Raw genomic sequence first — 19388 nt, 5'->3', positions numbered from 1 at the left:
CAAACACTGAACATATGAGATCTCTCAGGCAAACAGCCAGGACCCACACTCAGCAAGTTTTGGGCAATGCAGAGAGGTCCTATGTTCCTTCTCAGCTTCACTACCTCCCGTGATTTGTGGCAAGTGTTTTGACGTTCGGTGTTCATCAGAAAGCCAAATCAGCCACAGCCCAAGACTGTCAGCTTACCTTTCGTGCGAGAGAACAGCATGTTCCCAGCCCTGCCGATTCCAGATGAAACAAGCCCCAAGAGTACCATAAAGTCTTGGACACAAATAGCTCCCACTGTGTATTATTTTCAAGCCAGTCTCATAATTTTGCAGGCCTGACTCATTCCGGGTAAATGCTGAGGGCTGGTCATGTTAGTCATCTCCAGACAAAGAGGAAGGACCTCACTAGACTTACACCAGTGCCTTTTTTATTGCTGTTTTAGGGCAGAGAACTAAGCCAGGTCTTTGACCTTCAGATTTATCCTAGGACCTATTAGGGGCCACAGCTGTGAAAAAGGGTGGATCCAGATCTTCTGTGCCTGCCTCTGATGGTTTTATATCCATATCTCTGCTGAGGGTGGCTGAGCACTTGATCCTTCCTGAGACAGGGCCAGGTGTTGGTAGGAGGCTCACTGGCTGCCGCAGTGGCTGGCCCACAGGGACATGTGCCACAGTACATGAGTGGTGGCTGCACCAAGGCACACCATGGCAGAGAGCTCACATCAGGGCACTGCTGGCCTTTCCACCTCTGCTATGAACATGGAATCATTCATTATCGTCTTTGGACGTAGCCCCTGCTGAGGCCTCAAGGTGTTTGGTCTAGAGAAGGCGGGAGGAGGAGAGGAGATTTTTAAATCCGGATGCTCTGCAAAGCCTGTTGTCTTTGCTGAATGTGACGATGCCCAGCACAGGCTCATTTCCCTGCACCCCGGGATCCAGCGATGCTCTGCAGCAGCAGCACTGAGCCCCAGCCGAGCCGGGAGCACCATCTGCTGGCTGCGAAACAGTGAGCTGGCTCAGAGGGACAAATTGCAGGGTGATTCAGAGCTACGTATGCCGTACGCCGCTGCACGGTCATTAAGCCACATAGCAAATTACAGATGAAAAAGACCACAGGTTTGTGTAAAATCCGCAGCTAAACCTCCTTCTGTCTGCATTACAAAAGGGGCTCCAAACCAGTCTCTCTGCACTAGAGCTGAGCAAAATCGCTTGGGTGAAGGATATCCTGTTTTAAGCCAGCTGGAGCTATTTACAGCTACTGCAGAGCTCATGGATGGTTTCAACTAAAAAAGATCAAAGCATGTCACTAGGCAGTTTGCTTAATAAAAAGGCTTGATTTTGTTCTGTTTGAAATGTGGTTTTGTTTCCAAATATTCCTATTAATAATAGTATTGAGGGAAGCACAGGGAGCCTGAAAAGGAAACAAAATGTATGTCTCTGGTGCAACAGTGGATCCATTTAAGCGGCTCCTGTGTAGATTTTTCTTGGGTTCCTCAGATCTGCCAAAGACCCAAACTAGCAATTATTCACACCACTCTGCTGACCCATTTTCCTGCTTTATCCACCTCATCCTCTGGCTGCAGCTGCTGCTCTGCATGGGAATCTGGCTTTCCTTTGAGGTGCACAGGGACAGGAGCGAGGTGTGGCTGGCAAGCGGTATGTTGCTAGACCTGGGAGCTCACTATGGTCCTTCTCACCTGCAGGGTTATCTCACCTCCTGCCAGTCAGCCAGCAATGAGATTCTGTGAGAATGTGCTTTGACTCGCTCAGTCCTGCTCCTCCTAATTATATCTTCCAGGAGTGCTATCCATAACTCCCCTCCCACCTTCACAGTCCCTTCTCTCCAAGCTGATGTTGCTTGTCCTTTAATGGCACACCACCTCCTCACATTCCTTCCATTTTCAGCCCCAGATACCCCACCTTCTGTCCTTCTTCTTCTCACAGCCCTCAGCCACCTGGTCAGTGGGTGCTGGCAAAAGACGCCCTGGACCCATACTTGCTTTCTGGACTCTCAAAAGAAATATTTTTTGGGCAACACAGCATGAGCCTGTGCAAGTCACTGCCATGGCAAGTCAAGACCATTCAGAGTGAATATTCTCTGGTACTATAAATGAGAGTATACGATAAAGCAACCATTGTAGTGCAGGCTAAGTAAGAACTGGAGCTTTTGAAGCGCTCTAAGCTCACTTGCTTGGGGGCACAACCTGCTTCTAAGAATCACAGCTAAAGAGGTTGTTTCCCAAGAGATCTTTGGCTTTTCCTTGAAACTGGCTGCTTTGTAAATGTCCACACCCTGAACCCTGAACAGAGCCTCTGTAAACACTGTAACTTTTCTATCTCTTTTAATATAAAATAATTTTATTGGTTTCTTGCACACACCTTAAGCTTTTCTCTAGCAACTGAAGAAGAGCCTAAACATCTGCCCCTCCTGCCTTTCCCCAGTTTGACAGAAGTAACTTCCTAGGAGATGTGTGATGGATGTGTCCAGTCACACAGCTCACTGCAGTAGGGAAGGATCCCCTCAGCTGTCCCTGCATGAGCCGTAAGGAGAACCTGCAAATGTAAGGATATGTTCCATACTGGTAATGCACAAGCAGACCTTATGGGAGGCTGCTCAGTGTGCATCACCTACGCAGAGAACAGTGTTAGGGAACACGAAAGTTACACAGTCAAGCTTACAGTGAAGTGGGCACGCAGCTGTTCGCATGTCCTTGTGTGTCAATACCATCTTCGACAGCTAAATCTCACATTGATATAGCTAAAAATAAAAAATAGACAGGCTTCTGGGCACACCAGCACCTTACATGCCTCTTCAGAGCAAAAATGTTCAAAATACATGTCTGCTTCTTCCATTGCATATCAATTGTTCTTACAAAAGCTATAAAACACCCACAGCCTTTTTCTTGCTCTTCTTCTGGAACCACTTGACTGCAGGAGGAGAATAGCACAGGGCATGTTTAGTACAGGACTGCAAGGAACACTTACACTTTTATAGGGTCCTGGCAGATGTTTTTGCAGGCATTAGGTACTACTGAAGCCACATTTAGCTGATGTGGAAGGCAAAGCTACAGTCAAGTCTGTCAAAGTCTGCTTACTGCTCTGGGAAGCCAGATCTTCCTGAGACTTTTTCAGCTCTTTCAAGGTTGAATTCTGTGTGTTCTCTAGAGAAGGTTACTTTCTTTTTATTTTTGTCTCATACCTTTTGTATATCTTTTAAAATAAGAGATAATGGTCATTAAAAAATTAAATAAATCTGCCCTTTGGGCACTTTGCATTGACACCAAGAAATTTTTGGGATATCTGTGAGCCAGGTTTGGAATTTTTACCCCAACTTCTTAACCTCATTTTTTATATCCATCCATTGCATTGATACCAGGGTGAAATGCAGGAAGAGCAACAGAGGCTTTATTTTTTAGTCTTTCTGTGATTATTTGTACAAGGTCATTTAGGACAGTTCAGATCTTCTTTGTACTCTGGAAGTTAAACCTTGATGTCTTATATTAACAATTTGTTTTTTTAACAATCTGGAACAAATTACCATAGATGGTGGTAGGTTCCCTATCTTATGTTGTCCTCAAACCACGTCTGCAATTCTGGGAGATGAGCAAATAGTCAAATATATATTACAGCACTCAGTGCAAAGGTCAGTAGAGATCTGTATTGGCCAACAGATCAGATGTGATAATATACAAGTCCCTCTGGCCATAAAATGTATTTTAATGCTCTCTGGGCCCATTTCAGAAAATTTACAGAACTTTTGTTAGTAACAATAAGAAAATCTGAGGGACATTATAAAACACTTTTGGATCCCATTTCTTTAGAGAGTAACTCATAGAGTCTATGAAACAGCCTTTGAAAACTGTAATTAATTGCTTTGAAACATGTTTGGGACAGTTTTGTTTCAGTCTTTGCCTCCAGCCTCTTTGGCTTGAAAAACTTGCTTATTTCCAGGAAAGTGACTATAGCATTTAATTGAAATTAGAAGCTGACTGGGGACGCTGCTGGCTCCAAAGCACCCTGGTGCTGCCGGTGCTTCTGTAAGCTTGGAAGAAGGCCCGGCTGCCTCTTGTAACAGCTAATAAAAAATAATTTCCTCCTCTCTATTTTTGACCCACCCACAATTATTTCTTTCCTATTTTTAGCAATCCCCTTACTTAATTTGTGTGGGAGTAAACAAAAATACCTCACCCCAGCAGACCCAGTGTGTCCTTCCTTTCCTGTTGGTCAAGACATGTCTGAAGCGTTGCATGATTTCAAAATGCTGTTTCTTCTGGACCTGAGGAATGAGAAAACTCTGGTTCAAGAGTCCTGAAACAGACATTTGGGCAATTACAAGAAACAACAGAAAATCCTTCTTCCTGCCATCAGAAATAAATGCCAAGTGGAGAGTGGCAGCATCCCCTGCATCCCACCAGCACTGTCCTGGTGGGGCTGAGCTCCACAGGGTGAGCAACCTCTCAGCAGCCCCTCAGCTTCCCCAGGGAAGCATCAGCCTCTGCAGCTGCTCCCTACAACAGACCAGGGACAGCCTCTTCTGGCAGGGAGACCACAGTACCCTCAGTACTTGAATTAGCCCATCAAAGCTATTAAACTGTGATAAACATCACAGCATTGAAATACTATTTCAATATAACAAATACTAAAAAAAAAAATTAAAGGAGTTATTTCCCTTTCCTTTCAGTTTCTGGGGCTTTATCTTCTACTAGATAAATTTTCAAGCTTTTTTTCAGTGTAACACCTTGGTCTTTAAAATGCTCATGGCTCCAGGATCTGGGGCTTTAATTAGTGCAAATACCATCAGTCTTGCTGTGATAGGATGCAGCTGACAGGCACAGCTGGCCCTGGGAGCAATTGCTCGTGGCTGCATTTTCTCCTCACCTGTGTGCTTGCAAACTGCCCAGCTGCCTCCCAGGGTGAGAGTCCCCCCTGGCTGGGTGGGCAGTGCTTGCGGCAAGGGTAGGGTTTTGCCAGCGTGCTGTGCCCTGCCAGAGCTTGTCTTGCCATGGCCAAAGTCCAGCTGAGAGCAAATCTCTGCTGGGCAGGTTTCTGTCTCTGATACTGTGCAACACAGGAGGGACATTTTATCTGCCTGAGGTGGTCCTGAGCAAAGTTCAGCCTCCAGCCAGCCCTGCCTGATGACCCAGCCATGCAGTCTTACACCCCTTCAAATCCTGCCCTGGCCTGGCCTTTTTACCCAGTGGCTGCACCCCTGGTAGAAGGAGTTTGAGTGGTCTCAGCCCACATTTTAGCTGGTAGCATTCACAGCACAAAAATCAGCTGTGCAGCGTGGTGAGGATGCTCCTACAGCTCTGGGACAGGGTGGCAAGATTGGTCCTGTTGCCCTGGGGCTGGTCGGAGTGGCTGTGGTGGGCAGTGTGGTCATAAATGGGATGTCCCACATGGCCAGAATAGACAGTCTGGATGCACTTCTAAGTAGCTCTCACTGGGAGACTGCTGATGCTTCCAAACCGAAGAACCCCTCTCATGGACTTTATTTGAAACCTTAAAAGCAAAAAGTTAAGGTTCAGTCAGAGGCCTTTCTCCCAGGGTGAGGATGGCATGTTGCAAAGAGGAGGTGGGAAGAAAGAGCAGGTCATCGTGGTGAAGGAATAGCAGATGAAGGTAGGAAGGGCCCCAATTCTCAGCCTTCTGGGGGGGGCTGAGGCAGAGATGATGTTCACATATCTGCTTCCCAGCTTCTCCCTGAAGTATGCTGCATGGCCTCCACAAAGCAGGCGTGACAGCTCGAACCCAAGCTCCCCATCCCGTGGCACCCAGCACACCCCAGCTTCAGCGATGTCTCCAAGGCAGGAGGAGGCGAGGGCATGCCAAAAGCAGCCCTTCCAGGGGATGGAGAGGCAGGGCAGTGCTGGTGGAAATTGATTCTAGTGATTACTTTAAGGGATTTGCTGTCTCTTTCCTTATCCCTCTCTCTCTTTTTCTTTTCTTTTTTTTTGTTTTCCCCTTTTCCCTCCCTCTTACTTATCCCTTTCGTGGTGCATTTGTCTTCGAGGAACCTGGGGTGTTCTTTTCATCAGTTCAATCTCTCTCTGGCACTTGAGTCCTGATTGGCTGAAGGACTTAGGGAAAAAAAAAATCTTTAATTAAGTAGATAATCTCTTCTTAGGAAGTTCTGCGGCTCCATTTCACCAACCCCCTTTAGCTCTTACTTTAGGATTGGTTACCCTTCGCAGAAGTTGGGATTCAGGGGGCATACGCCTCTTCATCACACCAGGAGCGCCGGGTGGAAAATAACTCCATCCATCCCTTCCCTGGTTTTGTTGTCTTTTTCTCTTTTTTTTTTTTTTTTTTCCTTTTCTCTGGTGGTGGTGGTACCCAAGTTTGGGGTTTTTTAGAATCTCCTTTTTCCTTCTTTATTTGGATGTTATATTTCACATGGACCCTTATCTGGGCATCTTCTTCCTCACTCCCTTCTTCCAGTCCTGCTGTGCCTGGTGAGTATCAAGAGCACCTCAGTCTGTATCACAGGCAGGTGCTCTTCCCGGACACCCTAAGGAAATTCCTCTTCACCTTCCTAAATGTCCCCTCTTTTCCACTTAGCTCAGTTCTGGTCTTTAATGGGACCAGACATTTAACTAAGTCTCAACACACTCACTGGCAGAGATTAAATCTGAGCAGAGAAAGTCCCCTTTTCCCCCCTCTCCTCCCAGCAATAACTCCATGGGCCAAATCCTGAGTAAAACAGAGCAGAGGAGAGTGTAAGATCTAGCCCCTCACTTCCAGCTGGGAAGATAACCCAACAGGACAGACAAGGATTTCTGTTTTTCCAGAGGCTCTCAGTCTGCTTGTCTCTTGTCTTAATCAAATCAAATGAGGCTTCTCCCACACTCCCTGAGGAGGACAGTCCCCGATTAAGAGCTCAGAGCTGGCGGGGTGAGTTAGACCCACAGGAGAGTCACTCCAGAGGAGCAGCTGGAGACCCGGGCGCCTTGGCAGGCACAGGGTCAGGATTACACATGTCTGAAATTCATGTATTAGGATTTCCTGGGGAGAAGCTTTCGATATGGAGATTGCTACGGCTTGGCTCCCAACCGGCCGGGTCCCGTCAGACCAGTCCCCCTGTGCACAAACCTGTGCTTGTCTCCTGTGGGCCTCTTGCTATGTGCTTTTACATTTATTTCCAGAAATGTTTTATAAGGGTGAACAGAAAGAGGTTACACTTGCACAAAATCTCGTATCATTCCTTGTGGAATGTATCTATCCCATGCTCAGATGGAGATGGACTCAAATGACCTGCCTCTATAGGTGTTTTTTCCTATGTAATTTTTACTGAGTACCCAAACTTTATTCTTGCATTTCTGTGGTGCCCTGGGGAATCTGCTCAGTGGGTTACAGATTTATCCCGAACAGCAAGGAGTGTCTTCCTGGTCAATTATTAAAATCCCCTGCCTCCCCCATAGCAGATCACTAGGGTTATTACCATGGATGGAGAAACTAAAATTACAGAAAGAGAAACTCAGCTAAACAGGAGCCCATTTCTGCTATGCTAGGAGTGAAATTTATGTTATTTCAGAGATTTTCTCCCCGCTTTGTTAAAGGAATGTGCAACAGTTTGTATATGTATAAATATTATACAGTAGCAAGCTCAAGATAAAACTCCCTTCTGGAACAAGGTGAATATGTATGTTATGCAGAGCGGTTGTGCAAGAACTCACACTGACTTTATTTCCTGCTCTGTATATGTCTCTTGCTTTCCTCAATTTCAACAGGTTTAGAATATATTAAAAGGAGGGAGGGGGTGGAAATTAGCATTTAAAAAAAATAGTTCAAAGAAGAGAAATTTCAGAGCCCAAAGTAGATTTAAATACAGAATTCACAGACATTTTCAATGGACATTTGATGTCTAAATTCCCTATCTGCCTTTCAGAATTTTTTATCTCAGAGAAAAGTTTATAAATCAAGATAGCTCTGCTTCTCTCTGCATGTTGTTCATAGGTCATGGTTTCCTGAAAGAAAGGAAAACTGCAAACTGTATTTGAAATTATCATGTTACAGACCCTGTTCCTTAACTCTTGAGGAGAAAAAAGTGAGGTTCGTGGGAAACATGCAATAATCCTGCTTGCAGTTCTTGCTGGTCTTCTTTATCTGATCCAACAGCTTAAAATGCAACAAGATTATTTTTTCCTGTTATTTAATCACGAGAATGGGGAGCGGGGGGCAATATAGATCAACAATTTTATTTTTTTATATATATGCGGCCATTTTCCTTCTGTGAGTGTGGATTGGATTCTGCCATGTCAGCTAGGTTGAATGGTCAGCATGATTCTGGATGAGCAAAATGTCAGGGTTCCATTTAGGAACTGAAAAAACTAATAAATAGAATAAAATAGAGAGAAATGAAGGGAGAAGAAAAAAAGAAAAACAAAAAGTTAAAGCTCCAAATGTTAATGAGCTGCCTCCTGGTCTATTATCCTGTGCGAATAATGTAAAAATCTCTAATGCAGCAGCTTGTTTATAGATGGATTTTTACACTTCAGCTGTGGGATTGCCTTTAGTTTCCAGTGTCACTGGTTTTCTAATAACTTGGGGGCATTTGTACTTGAGAACGAAACTCAGATCCAAAGTGAAATTGTACCCATTCTCTATTTACAATAATGACAGTGAAGATCTAAATATAGCTTTACAATTTTCTAAAGAGCTGAACTGGCAGCACAGTAGCATGGGTGGGTGATCAGGTATCAAACAAATACTTTAATGGGACATTCAATAAGGCTCTTGGGGCATATTAAACTAAGCAGCGGAGTGCTGTTATTGGTTAAAGTCATAACTGAGCAGAAATTATCAGAGGCTTATTAGTATTTGATATGTGTAAAATATAATGGGACAGCTGCTTGGCATGGTTATTTGCTTTCAGTTTCAATAAAACTATGATACAGAACTCCTGCTATAAATATTCATTAACTTTGAGGTAATTTGCTAATACCGGATGCAACAAAAATGACTTGCCTGAGATTTGCCTTTTACCTGGAAGCACAGAGTCGCAGTGAGGGAAGCAGCGCGCCCTGCCCAGGGCCCCAGGACTCAGTGGGACCCTCTCGCTACCCGTTCAGGTCTGTCTCTGCTCCACTTCAGTCTGTGCAACGCTGTCCTGGAGTTTGAAGGTGGACGTAAAGGGGTTTATTTAGATAGCTAGAAACCCTGTATCTTTCTCAGAGAAGTGAAATAATTTCAAGCATTTCCTTTCATGTATGTGATTTCAAAAAGTTTTAAATCAGTATGGTGACACCCAAGTCATCGAATTGGGCTGCTTTACACCCATGGTGGATGTAGCTAGCTAGTTAGGTTAGGATTACATTCTGCTTTCCTTTAAAGTAGTATAGAAAATTAGTAGAAATAAATAAATAAAGAAAATCACACTACAGAGGCAAAAATAAAAAGAAATTCATTTTCCTAGTTGCAGCACAGAGATGATTCTCACGGCATTGTCTATATTGTACTACATCTGTGAAACAAGTGGCTTAATTACGCTCTGCCCTTGCTGAAGACTATATCCAGAATAGAGATGCATTTTTCTCAGCTAGAGAAGCAAAGAAAAAGCGTGCAGATTTTGTCTCCATTATTATCTTTCCTTCTCTCTCAGCATAAATAAGAAAAGTCTCAGCTAGCCTCCAGCCATATGGCAATTCTATCACCCTTTCTCCTGAATCTACTTGGAGCTGCAAGAGTTAAATGTGGGGGGTCAAGTATACCAGTCTAAATGAATCCTTCACTTGTCTAAGTCCTACAAACCCGCCCAGCAGCGTGCCTGCCTGTTGATCAGAGAGCTCAGGCAAAATGCCTTCTGTCTCTCTGACTTAATAAAAATGTTTAGAATATCCTGCTGGGAAATTGCTACTGTACCATTTGCTCAGCTGCAGATGGAGAATTGGCATATCCTGAACTTGGCCTTCTTGTGAACCTTGAGGTTTATCCCGGAGGAACAGATCCCATGCTTCAATGCAGTTATGTCAAATGACACCTGCTAACAGGCTGGTTTGCTGTAAACCCTGAACTTGTGGATTACTGTCCTCTCCTAAAACCACTCCTGCAACTGCTCAGATGTTCCTAATCCAAGATGAGGCCAGCAAAGTTTGAAGCAAATCCTTCTTGCACACTGTGAATTTGGCTTTTCCTACCGAGGCGGGAAGCAATGCAGATGGGATGTATCTCTTGTTTTGGTCACAAAAGCAAGATAAGAGAGGACTTGCAATTCTCTAGATCTTGCCTACACAGGAGCATTTTACCAAAGTTTTCTCACAGCCACTGGCAGGGACTCAGATTCACGCTGACGCCATCCTGAGTGTGGTCCCCATAGCAAAGCACTTAAGGGCAAGGCAAAGGACAGGAGGGAAACCAGATGGAAAAATGACTTGTTCATGCTGCTACCCAGTTGCATTAGGATGGGGACCCACAGAGCTTACACAGTCTGAAAAGCTCCAGGTTCATGGCCCTGTGTGATTCAGGTCACCCGATGCTCTAATCACTCGGCTACAGATGCCGTCTCTCCAAGTCCCAGGAAATATTTAATTAGCTGTACAATGCAGAAGCGGCTCCCAAAGGAAAATTCCTCTGCAAAACAGCCATCGACTTCGTGCTAAAGTACCCACAGGGGCTGAAGCGCAGCCGGGTCTGAATACCAGGCCTGGAACAAAGGGAAAGGATCTCCTGCTCTCGCGGTACCATGGGACAGCCCTCTCCCTTCCGTTTTGACTCAAGGGAGTCTTTCCCAGCACAAGATTTATCAATATGGACACAATTCCACCAAAAAGAAAAGTTAGACTTGTCAGAGTGAAACTTTGCAAACCAGTTCTCTCAACTGTGAGTAATAGCAAAGACCAGCTGTTTTGAGGTTTTGACCAAGCTACACCCTGTCAGTGTGTGTCCATGGCAGGATTGCAGCACAGCTACGCTTTGTCCCCTGGCTTGGGACAGCTATGCCTGCTTTTGCCTGTGCTCAAGTCCACCTTGGGATGCCCTTGCACTGTCCGTGCACAACAGGACAGCGCCTTTCTCTCCCTTACTAGGGATACGTCGCTTGAAGACACACAGGGAGGAAAAATACCTTACCCTAACCTGCGCCTTTCTCCCCATTCATCCAGCCAAGGTCCACCTTGGGATTTTCAGGGACTGGAGAGAAGCTAGAAAAGCAGCAGGCATCACTGCATGCCAGGTAGCCCAACTGCAGAGCAGAGCATGCAGCTCTGCTGAGGGGACACAGTGTGAGTTAAGGCTTGCTGAAAATAAGAGGCATTCCCCACTGGGAGGTGACCAGCCTTTGAAGTAGGACATCATTTCAAGAGGAAGCTGAAGAGCCCAGCTTCTCTCAGTGCATGCTCTAGCTTTTGCCCTATCACTCACTCACTGCAAGATCTCAATCAGCTCGTGCCACCTCTCTGGCCTCCAGTGTTCCTCTTCCATACAAGGAGTTACTGACCTATAGAACAAAGAGAGAGATCATGAGGCCCCCAGAGCTGGAGGTTTCAGGAGCCTGAAATTTAAGATTACTGGAACAGACCTTGGCATTTCCAGTAGAACAGTTTTCCATGGACAGTGGCAGAGTTAAACATTTCACAGAAATACTTTAAAGTAAGCACTTCTGGAAACTGTTCACATCAATTTTTCATGTTTTAGCTGGAAAACACCAGAAAGTTTAATTTTGGGTAGGACTACTTCACTTGTGCCCCTACTATTCCCCGCACATTGCCCAGCAGGATGGGAAGGACCAGTGTGTTTGTGCTCAGCCATCACCCTAACGTGACCAGAGCAGAATGTGGGCAGCCAGAGCTGGCACCACAGGGTAACGAGGGACCATGATCTGCGGGGTTGCTGCCAGGACACCCACTGTGAGGGAGCAGCGGTGTGACCTTCCTGTTCTCTCGGCATGGTCCCGTGGGGAGCGCAGTGCTGGCACACAGCTCATCTCCTGGGGCTGCGGGACAAACCGGGGCGCTCCCAGAGCTAGAGGCAATGCTACTCTAAGTTAAGCTGAGCAGCAGCTTGGTAAGACAAAAAGCAATGCCGAGGGAACAGGAAAACCCTAAAAAAAGGGGATTGGTAGGAAAGGCAGCTGTGCGGAAGAAAGCAAAAGGAGGGAGCGGTGAGGGGGTTGCAGACTGGTACAGCCTGGCTGGGGAGATGGAGAATGCACCATCCTGGCTTGCAGGGAGCAGTGGGCAGACACAGGGGGAGAGACCAAAGGTGCCTGCAGGCAGGAGACAGGCAGGCTGTTGGGGGCGAGGGGAGAGCCCTGAGATGCCTGGCATTCCCTAGACCCCTCCACCATCGCCCCCTCCCTGCTGACACTGTCTCTGTCTTCCAGGTCAGTGAATAATTTCCTGATGACGGGCCCCAAGGTAAGAGAAATCCCTTTGATCTCTGTCCCTGATTCCACTAAAGCAGGGAAGGGAGGGAGGGAGGGAGAGGCTCCACTTCTTGAGCCAGAGCTCCCCTCACCCCCAGGTTTCCAGCACCAAAATGCAAAGAGCCAGAAATGACCTCCTACAAGCTGCAGCTCCCTGGACTGTGTCAGCCCTCAGCAAAGCTGGCTTGGGGTCCTTTTAAGCTGGTTGGGGCCAGATTCTGCAGATGTGTCTATTGGCAGCAGCTCGGCATCTCACCTGTCATCTGTTGCTTCCTGATGATCAGGTTAGCATCAGGACCCACATTCAGCCAGCTGGAAGGCCACTTTCTGTAGGTCCTACAAAACATACTTCCCTGAGAAGCACAACTGGAATTTCCAGGACCTTTTTCAGTGTTTCTGATTCCTTTCCTCCTTGCACCCTTTGTTCAGCGGCTATTTTTTTTTTTCCTCCTAGCTTGGACTAACTGTAAAATCACCCAATTTTTGTTCCTGACTGTTCCCCAGGAACACCCCAAGCCCATCTAGCTCTTGCTACAGCTCTCGATGCTGTGGAGGAGCAACCTTGCCCCAAAGCACTGGCTGTCCTCCTGGGGCTCTAGGGAAGGAGGAGGCAGGCTGGGGCACCTGCTGGCCTGTAGGCTCCCTGGTCTCTGAGCAGAAGACTCTGCCTCCTCTCACACTGGAGAGATAAAGGGTTTCCCATCACAGAGACTGGCTGGCACATCTCCTAATGTGGCTAACAGCCAACAGTTCTGCTTGGCCTTCTCTCCCAGGGAGGCTCAGACTCTGACCCAGCACAGCAGAAAATGCATTCCCTGCTGCTGCTGCTCACCGCTCCCCAGGGGAGCCAAGCCTGAGAGACCTCCTCAGCTCTCTACATCTTGTCTCCTTAAGGTGGCATGCAGGTTATTTTCAGCTGAATGCCAGCCTCCTGGGAGCCTGGGCCCTCGTGTTTTGCACTGTGCTTCCACATCCTTCTAGACTCCAAAGCAGGAGGGCCCACGATATGCAGTACAGGAAAGCTGCGCCTGCATCAGCCACAGCGCTGTGTGGGCAGCAGCTGGGGCTACACCAGCTTTACACTGCCTGTGATGGAAACTAGAGCTGCTGAGTGACTCTCCTGGACCCTGGGAGCAGCCTGGGACAGTCCCAGCCTGTTGCTCACAAGGCTGATCCTGCTTGCTGGCCAACTCATCCTCACTTGGTTTTGCAAGCTAATGCCTAATGCTGGGGGGCTGAAGTAGGGCACACATTGTCCCCACTCCTGACCTGCTGCTCTGCTCCTAGGCCTATCTCATCTACTCCAGCAGCGTGGCAGCCGGGGCACAGAGCGGCATTGAGGAGTGCAAGTTCCAGTTCGCCTGGGACCGCTGGAACTGCCCTGAGAGGGCACTGCAGCTTTCCAGCCATGGTGGGCTGCGCAGTGGTAAGGAAAGCATTGGATACCACTAAGGGGACCCCCTCACTGCAGGTTGGAGCCTGTGGGCGCCTCCTCTCTTCCCAAGTGCCTCCTTTTCTTCCCCATGCCCACCCGGAATGTCCCTTTCCCCGGAATGCCCAGGAGATATCTTTCCAGCACACCCCTTCACCCGTCAGCTCCCAGACACACATTGGGAGCTGGCTTCAAGACAAGGCAGCCCTGCAATGCCAGAGTCACCTCCAGACCTGCCAAGCCCCAACTGGTGCAGGATAGGAGTGTCCCACCAAGCCTTGCAAAACTGGCTCCCCACAAGGATGCATCACCACAACCCGTGACATGAGCTGCTGGACACATCATGTCTGAGTGGTGCCTCTCACCAGGGTGTCCCAGGGAGGCTGAGAACCAGCACGGGGTGGTGGGGTGGCAAGCAGAGGGATATGGCTAAACAGGGCAGGAAAGAGTTCATCAGCAGCTGTGCTCTGGCCAAGAGGCAGGAGCAAAGTCTTCCCACAGCTTCCTGATGTCAGAATCACCTTGGGGAGAACTCCAGCATCCATGACCTGACCCACCACAAGGTGTGGGGCTGTGGTCTTGTCACTGCATCCCATTCCTTACCCATTTGCAGGTGCCAGGAAATGTTTCAGTACATATGTGGTCCTTTAGACCTGTGTATGCTGCTGGGCTGAGCTCATCTGTGTCCTGTATAAGCAGGATCTTAGTTTGTAGGAGAGCCCCTGGAGGGACTGGCAGCAGACAAGGGACGAGGGCCCCAGGCAGACGTTTCAAAGTGGGGCCTTGAGGAGGAAATTGCACCACAAAATAACACCCTGTCACTGGGAGTGAGTCCCTGAACTGTTCCCATCAAGGTTATCTGCTCAAATCTAGACCTTGCTGGTATTAAGTGAAAGGCAAAGGCTCAGCAAAGTGAGCTGCTGATCAGCACACTGATGCTGGTGGTAGGTATGGCCACTGCCCTGAGCCCTGCACAGTGCCCAGCAGAAGGGAAGGCTTGAGGGGGCTGTGGGGAAGGAGCTCTTTGACCCTTGGAGAGGGCCCCTTCTCCTCTGGGATGTATTAGTGAAATGTGGGGGACATTTGGCTGTCTGTGCTGTATCCCCACTGTCGAACTTCCACTGCTAAACTCATCCATGCCCTTGGAAATGGTATGAGTCTGGATTCAATTTGGGAGCTTCTGTCTTCATGCAGTTCAAGCCAAGACTAAGCTAAGCTGACATGGAGAGCCTCCTCCCCACCGCACAAAGCCCTGCCTATTGCAAATCTCTTCCTACACACCCTCCTGCATGGCAGGAGTAGTTTCTAACACTGGTCTAGCCATGAAATATTTAGTATGTCTGCTCTCCCTGTATTCCCACTTGACAGCAAACCGAGAAACTGCTTTTGTCCATGCCATCAGCTCTGCGGGCGTCATGTACACGCTGACCCGGAACTGCAGTCTGGGGGACTTTGACAACTGTGGCTGTGACGACTCCCGCAATGGACAGCTGGGTAAGGAGAGTCGAGCTGCCATCCCTCTCTCATGACCCAGGCAGCAAGAGACAGCTACTCTCTCCACTGAGGCATGCAGAAACAACTCCTTCTCCTGGTCCCCACACCTGGAAATAATGCCCAGAGCAGAGCTTTGCCTGGCTCAAACCAAAATAGCTCTGTGGACACTAATGGGGCCACCTTCAATTTACAATCAGCTGAAGCTGAGCCCTTAATGTCTACCATTACTTTGTAAATGAGAAGGAAAGTAGAAGGGGTTGCTGTTTCCCTGGTTCATATCAAGAGCAACTCTGTTTAAGCTGCTGGGTGGAATGACCACATCATACAGGCAGAGAAGATCTGATGCTGTGCATCTAAATGGCAAGTCTGGTTAGAGCAGCACTGATCAGGGACCTCGGGGCTTCCAGGGTCTGCAGGACCAGGGTGGCCACAGAGCAGAATTACGAGGAGGCAAAGCAGGGTGGCACCTATAAGACCCCGCCAGTGTTTGTCGGCATGGCAGGCACACGAAAGCACAACCAGGAGAACCACTGTGGCAGCCCAAGGCCTTCACCCTGTCAATCGCAGCGGTGCCCAGGCCCACAGCTGCCAGGCACCCCTGGGTGCGGAACCCCCAGATGCACCGCTCAAGCTCTCTGCTCCACTTTCACAGAAAACATTGACATTTTGGTGTTTTGTTTTGAATGGACAGAAGTCACATTTCAAATTATCAAAATGTTTTAAAAGCCCTTCCCTGCCCAGATGTACTGGACAGTTGGTACATGTCAGTTTATGACAAACTCTGCTAGAGCGCCCATTATTTAGTAATTTGCTTTATTGGCTAATAGTTTTAAAAACAGCCTCTGCTTCTTAGGTGTCCAAGGCATGGGATGGCCCATCTCTAGCAGAGCAAGATGTTCAGGCAATGACACACCAAATTTTATGTTCTCCGGAAAACTGAGTTAGTCACACTACAATTCTTTTCCCCAAAAATATCTATTTTTAATGAAAATTTTCCATCATAAACTTAAAAACCATGGAAGGCAAAGGAAACTTTTGGGCTTGTCTGAAACAGCGTGATTCAATTTTACATGCTGTTGTGCTGACCCCAGGTTGGTTACAAGCTTTCCGTTCTCCCTTTGGCCCTGGTTCTTCATTAGGACTTCATCATCTGCTGCTACTACCCACCTCCCGTGAGACAGCACTGTCTTCTCTGGGAAGAGGGGACTGCAATGCTCTGGGGACGTCTGAGCAATGGCCATGTCTTTCAGGGAGAAGAGAGGCACAAGGCCATTAAGACACAGATCCCAAGATGTACCGCCAAGGCACATTAGGGTCAGAATATTCCAGATTTAAAATCTTCATAAAGAATTTGGCCTTTTTCTCTCGGAGGAAAAGCAGCAAACCACATGATGTTTTTCTAGGCAGCTGAGCTAAGTTATCAACCTCTCATGCAGTTAAGAAAAGTACCCTCCACATCTTGCTGTGCAGTTTCCCCGCTCTGTGCTGACTCCTTTGTTTCTTTATGATAACTGCAAAATCAGACCCTTCTGAAATGCCCAAGGTCATCCCAGGATTCCGGGTGTACAAAAAAGAGGACCTCCTCGATACATGTGTGCCAGACTTGGGCTGTTTCCTAGCAGAGGGGAATCTGTCCCCTCTGACCAGGACGCGTGCTGCAGTTTGCTAACCCACATTAGCAAGATGCTGTCCTTGCAAGTCAGACGGAATCAATTCAAGTCAGGGTTTGAGTGAAGGTGATTAAAGACCCAAAGTCTCGTCTAGATGACTGCTAATCCATAATAAACAGCTTCTGAATCCTGCTCTAGGAATCCTGCTCTAGTCCATAAATCCCTGTTTGTCATGTGGGACATAGCCCTTCACTGCCGGCATGAGCTGCTGCTTACTGCCCAGGCCTCGGCAGAAATCCCAAGCGGGGGAAATTCGGAGAGCATTGCAAGGCGAATGGCTGGATTTGCCCCACAGCCTTTGTTCCCTCCCATCCCTTCTGAGACACCGTCTTATCCCCAGAGCCACAAGCCAGGCGGGCGAGGGGCTGTTTCCCTCACAGTGCGCATCTCATCTCCTTTCATAGGGGGGCAAGGCTGGCTGTGGGGAGGCTGCAGCGATAACGTGGGCTTTGGGGAAGCCATTTCCAAGCAGTTTGTGGATGCCCTGGAGACTGGACAAGATGCCAGAGCTGCTATGAACCTGCATAACAACGAGGCAGGTAGAAAGGTGAGCTCTTCCCTCCCTCCAGACCTGACAGCACCTACCAGATTTGCTCTGGCTGTTCACTGTGAAGAGTCACAACTTGCTGTGGCTACAAGCATGTGTCCAGAAGAAACAACTACCCCTCTGAGGAGAAAGTGGGGCATGGCAGCAATACTGACATGGTGCGTGGTGTTTGGTCCACGGTATAGAACTTTCCATGATTACACTGTTAATGGCTTCAGTCGTTTTCTTTCTCCCAGTTCAAACTGGGGAGTACCTTGGAGAAGCAAATCTGTGAGCTTTAAACCAACCACCCCAGACAGGGCTACTGCACAGGGAGGGTCCATGACAAACTCCTCCACAGACCTGAGCCATGTTTCTCCATGTGCTGCAGTACAGAAATGACCCCTCTGGGCTTTTTCCTGAACCCCCTCTCTCTCCTCACCCTGTAGGCTGTGAAAGGGACCATGAAGCGGACTTGCAAATGCCATGGAGTGTCAGGGAGCTGCACCACCCAGACCTGCTGGCTACAGCTGCCCGAGTTTCGGGAGGTTGGCACTTACCTCAAGGAGAGGTACCACAAAGCCCTGAAGGTGGACTTGCTGCAGGGGGCGGGGAACAGCGCTGCTAACCGAGGTGCCATCGCCGAGACCTTCAGCTCCATCTCCAAGAAGGAGCTGGTCCATTTAGAAGACTCTCCCGACTACTGCCTGGAGAACAAGACGCTGGGGCTGCTGGGCACAGAGGGCAGGGAGTGCCTGAAGAGGGGCAAGGCGCTCAGCAAGTGGGAGAAGCGGAGCTGCCGGCGGCTGTGCGGGGACTGCGGGCTGGCGGTGGAGGAGCGGCGAGCTGAGATGGTGTCCAGCTGCAATTGCAAGTTCCACTGGTGCTGCGCTGTGCGGTGCGAGCAGTGCCGCAAGAGGGTCACCAAGTACTTCTGCGTCCGCAAGGAGAAGCGGGAGCGGAGCGGGGGTGGCGGGGCCAGCCGCAAGCTCAAGAGAAAACTCTAGCTTGCCTCTGCTCCTCCACGGTCCTGTCTGCCCCTCTCCTCTCCTGCCTTCCCCACCAGCCCCCGGCACCAGTTCCCTTTGGCTTAGTTTTGGCTATTCCCGTTGCACCTCACGGGGGCTGGGGCAAGGCAAAAGGGCTTGCATGAGGCCATAGCCCTTGGCCATACAGGGCATTTCCCATTAGTGCAGTGGGTGATGACTTCTGGGAAGACCCTCAAATGTTGACAAAACGAGGTGAGATTTGGTCCCTTCAACTCAGAGTCACTCTATCCAGTGAGTATCGTTTTATGGCTGAAAACACAGCTGGTCTCGGTGGCTCCTGCTCTTTTGAGTTTGTCAGTTCCCCAGACAAGCACCTGCTCTGGGCTTTTGAGTGAGATCAACACTTAGGAAAGCACAAGGAAGCCGAGATGGCAACTCAGAGTGGTAATCCCTAAAACAGAAGAGGCATCTAGTACCCCCCAAAAAATAGAGGCACTCAGATAAAATTGTTATTGTCCCTTATTAAGCCCTACACTATGAGAGAAAAGTATGAAGTTCCTTCTTGCAGTAAGCCAGCCTCCAGGAGGCCACAGCATTGCTCCCCATCCTTTGACAGCTTTGCTAAGCTCTTCAGTGCTTACTTTGCATTTGAGATGGCAACAGCAAGACTGAAGCTGCTGCTTCACCTGCCTATTGAACTGCCATCTGAAAAAGGAGTTCCATCACTTGCTTTTTACACTCTGTATCTTCTAAGCCTCCAGGTCTGGTCTCCCTTTTCACCCCTGCACCCCTGCCAAAGCCCTTGATTGGTGCCATAAAGATGCCCTCACGCTTCTCCAGTCCCTCGTTCCTCCCAAATCTCTCCCAGAGAGGAGCTGCCAGCTGAGTCCGTTCCCCGCCTCCTGGTGTACTTGCCAAGCACTCTTAC

The 19388-nt window shown here is 48.4% G+C and overlaps 1 protein-coding gene across 1 annotated transcript in view; it reads left to right on the top strand.

Moving 5' to 3' along the window:
* The window catches only part of WNT8B (Wnt family member 8B), a gene marked incomplete at both ends in the record, with an annotated part of 31112 nt that extends 12634 nt beyond the window's left edge, over positions 1-18478 (top strand). The window contains 5 exons of the mRNA XM_082054185.1: positions 12259-12341; positions 13637-13775; positions 15150-15275; positions 17350-17492; positions 17921-18478. Of these exons, the coding sequence (XP_081910311.1) occupies positions 12259-12341; positions 13637-13775; positions 15150-15275; positions 17350-17492; positions 17921-18478 (1049 nt within the window). The remainder of the gene's footprint in view (positions 1-12258; positions 12342-13636; positions 13776-15149; positions 15276-17349; positions 17493-17920) is intronic.
* Positions 18479-19388: the final 910 nt, after the last annotated feature.

Source organism: Streptopelia decaocto, assembly GCF_964273445.1.
Source record: "Streptopelia decaocto genome assembly, chromosome: 5".
NCBI classification, from domain to species: Eukaryota; Metazoa; Chordata; class Aves; order Columbiformes; family Columbidae; genus Streptopelia; species Streptopelia decaocto.
Note: the sequence above shows the minus strand (reverse complement) of the source record. Positions and strands in the feature narration are given on the sequence as shown.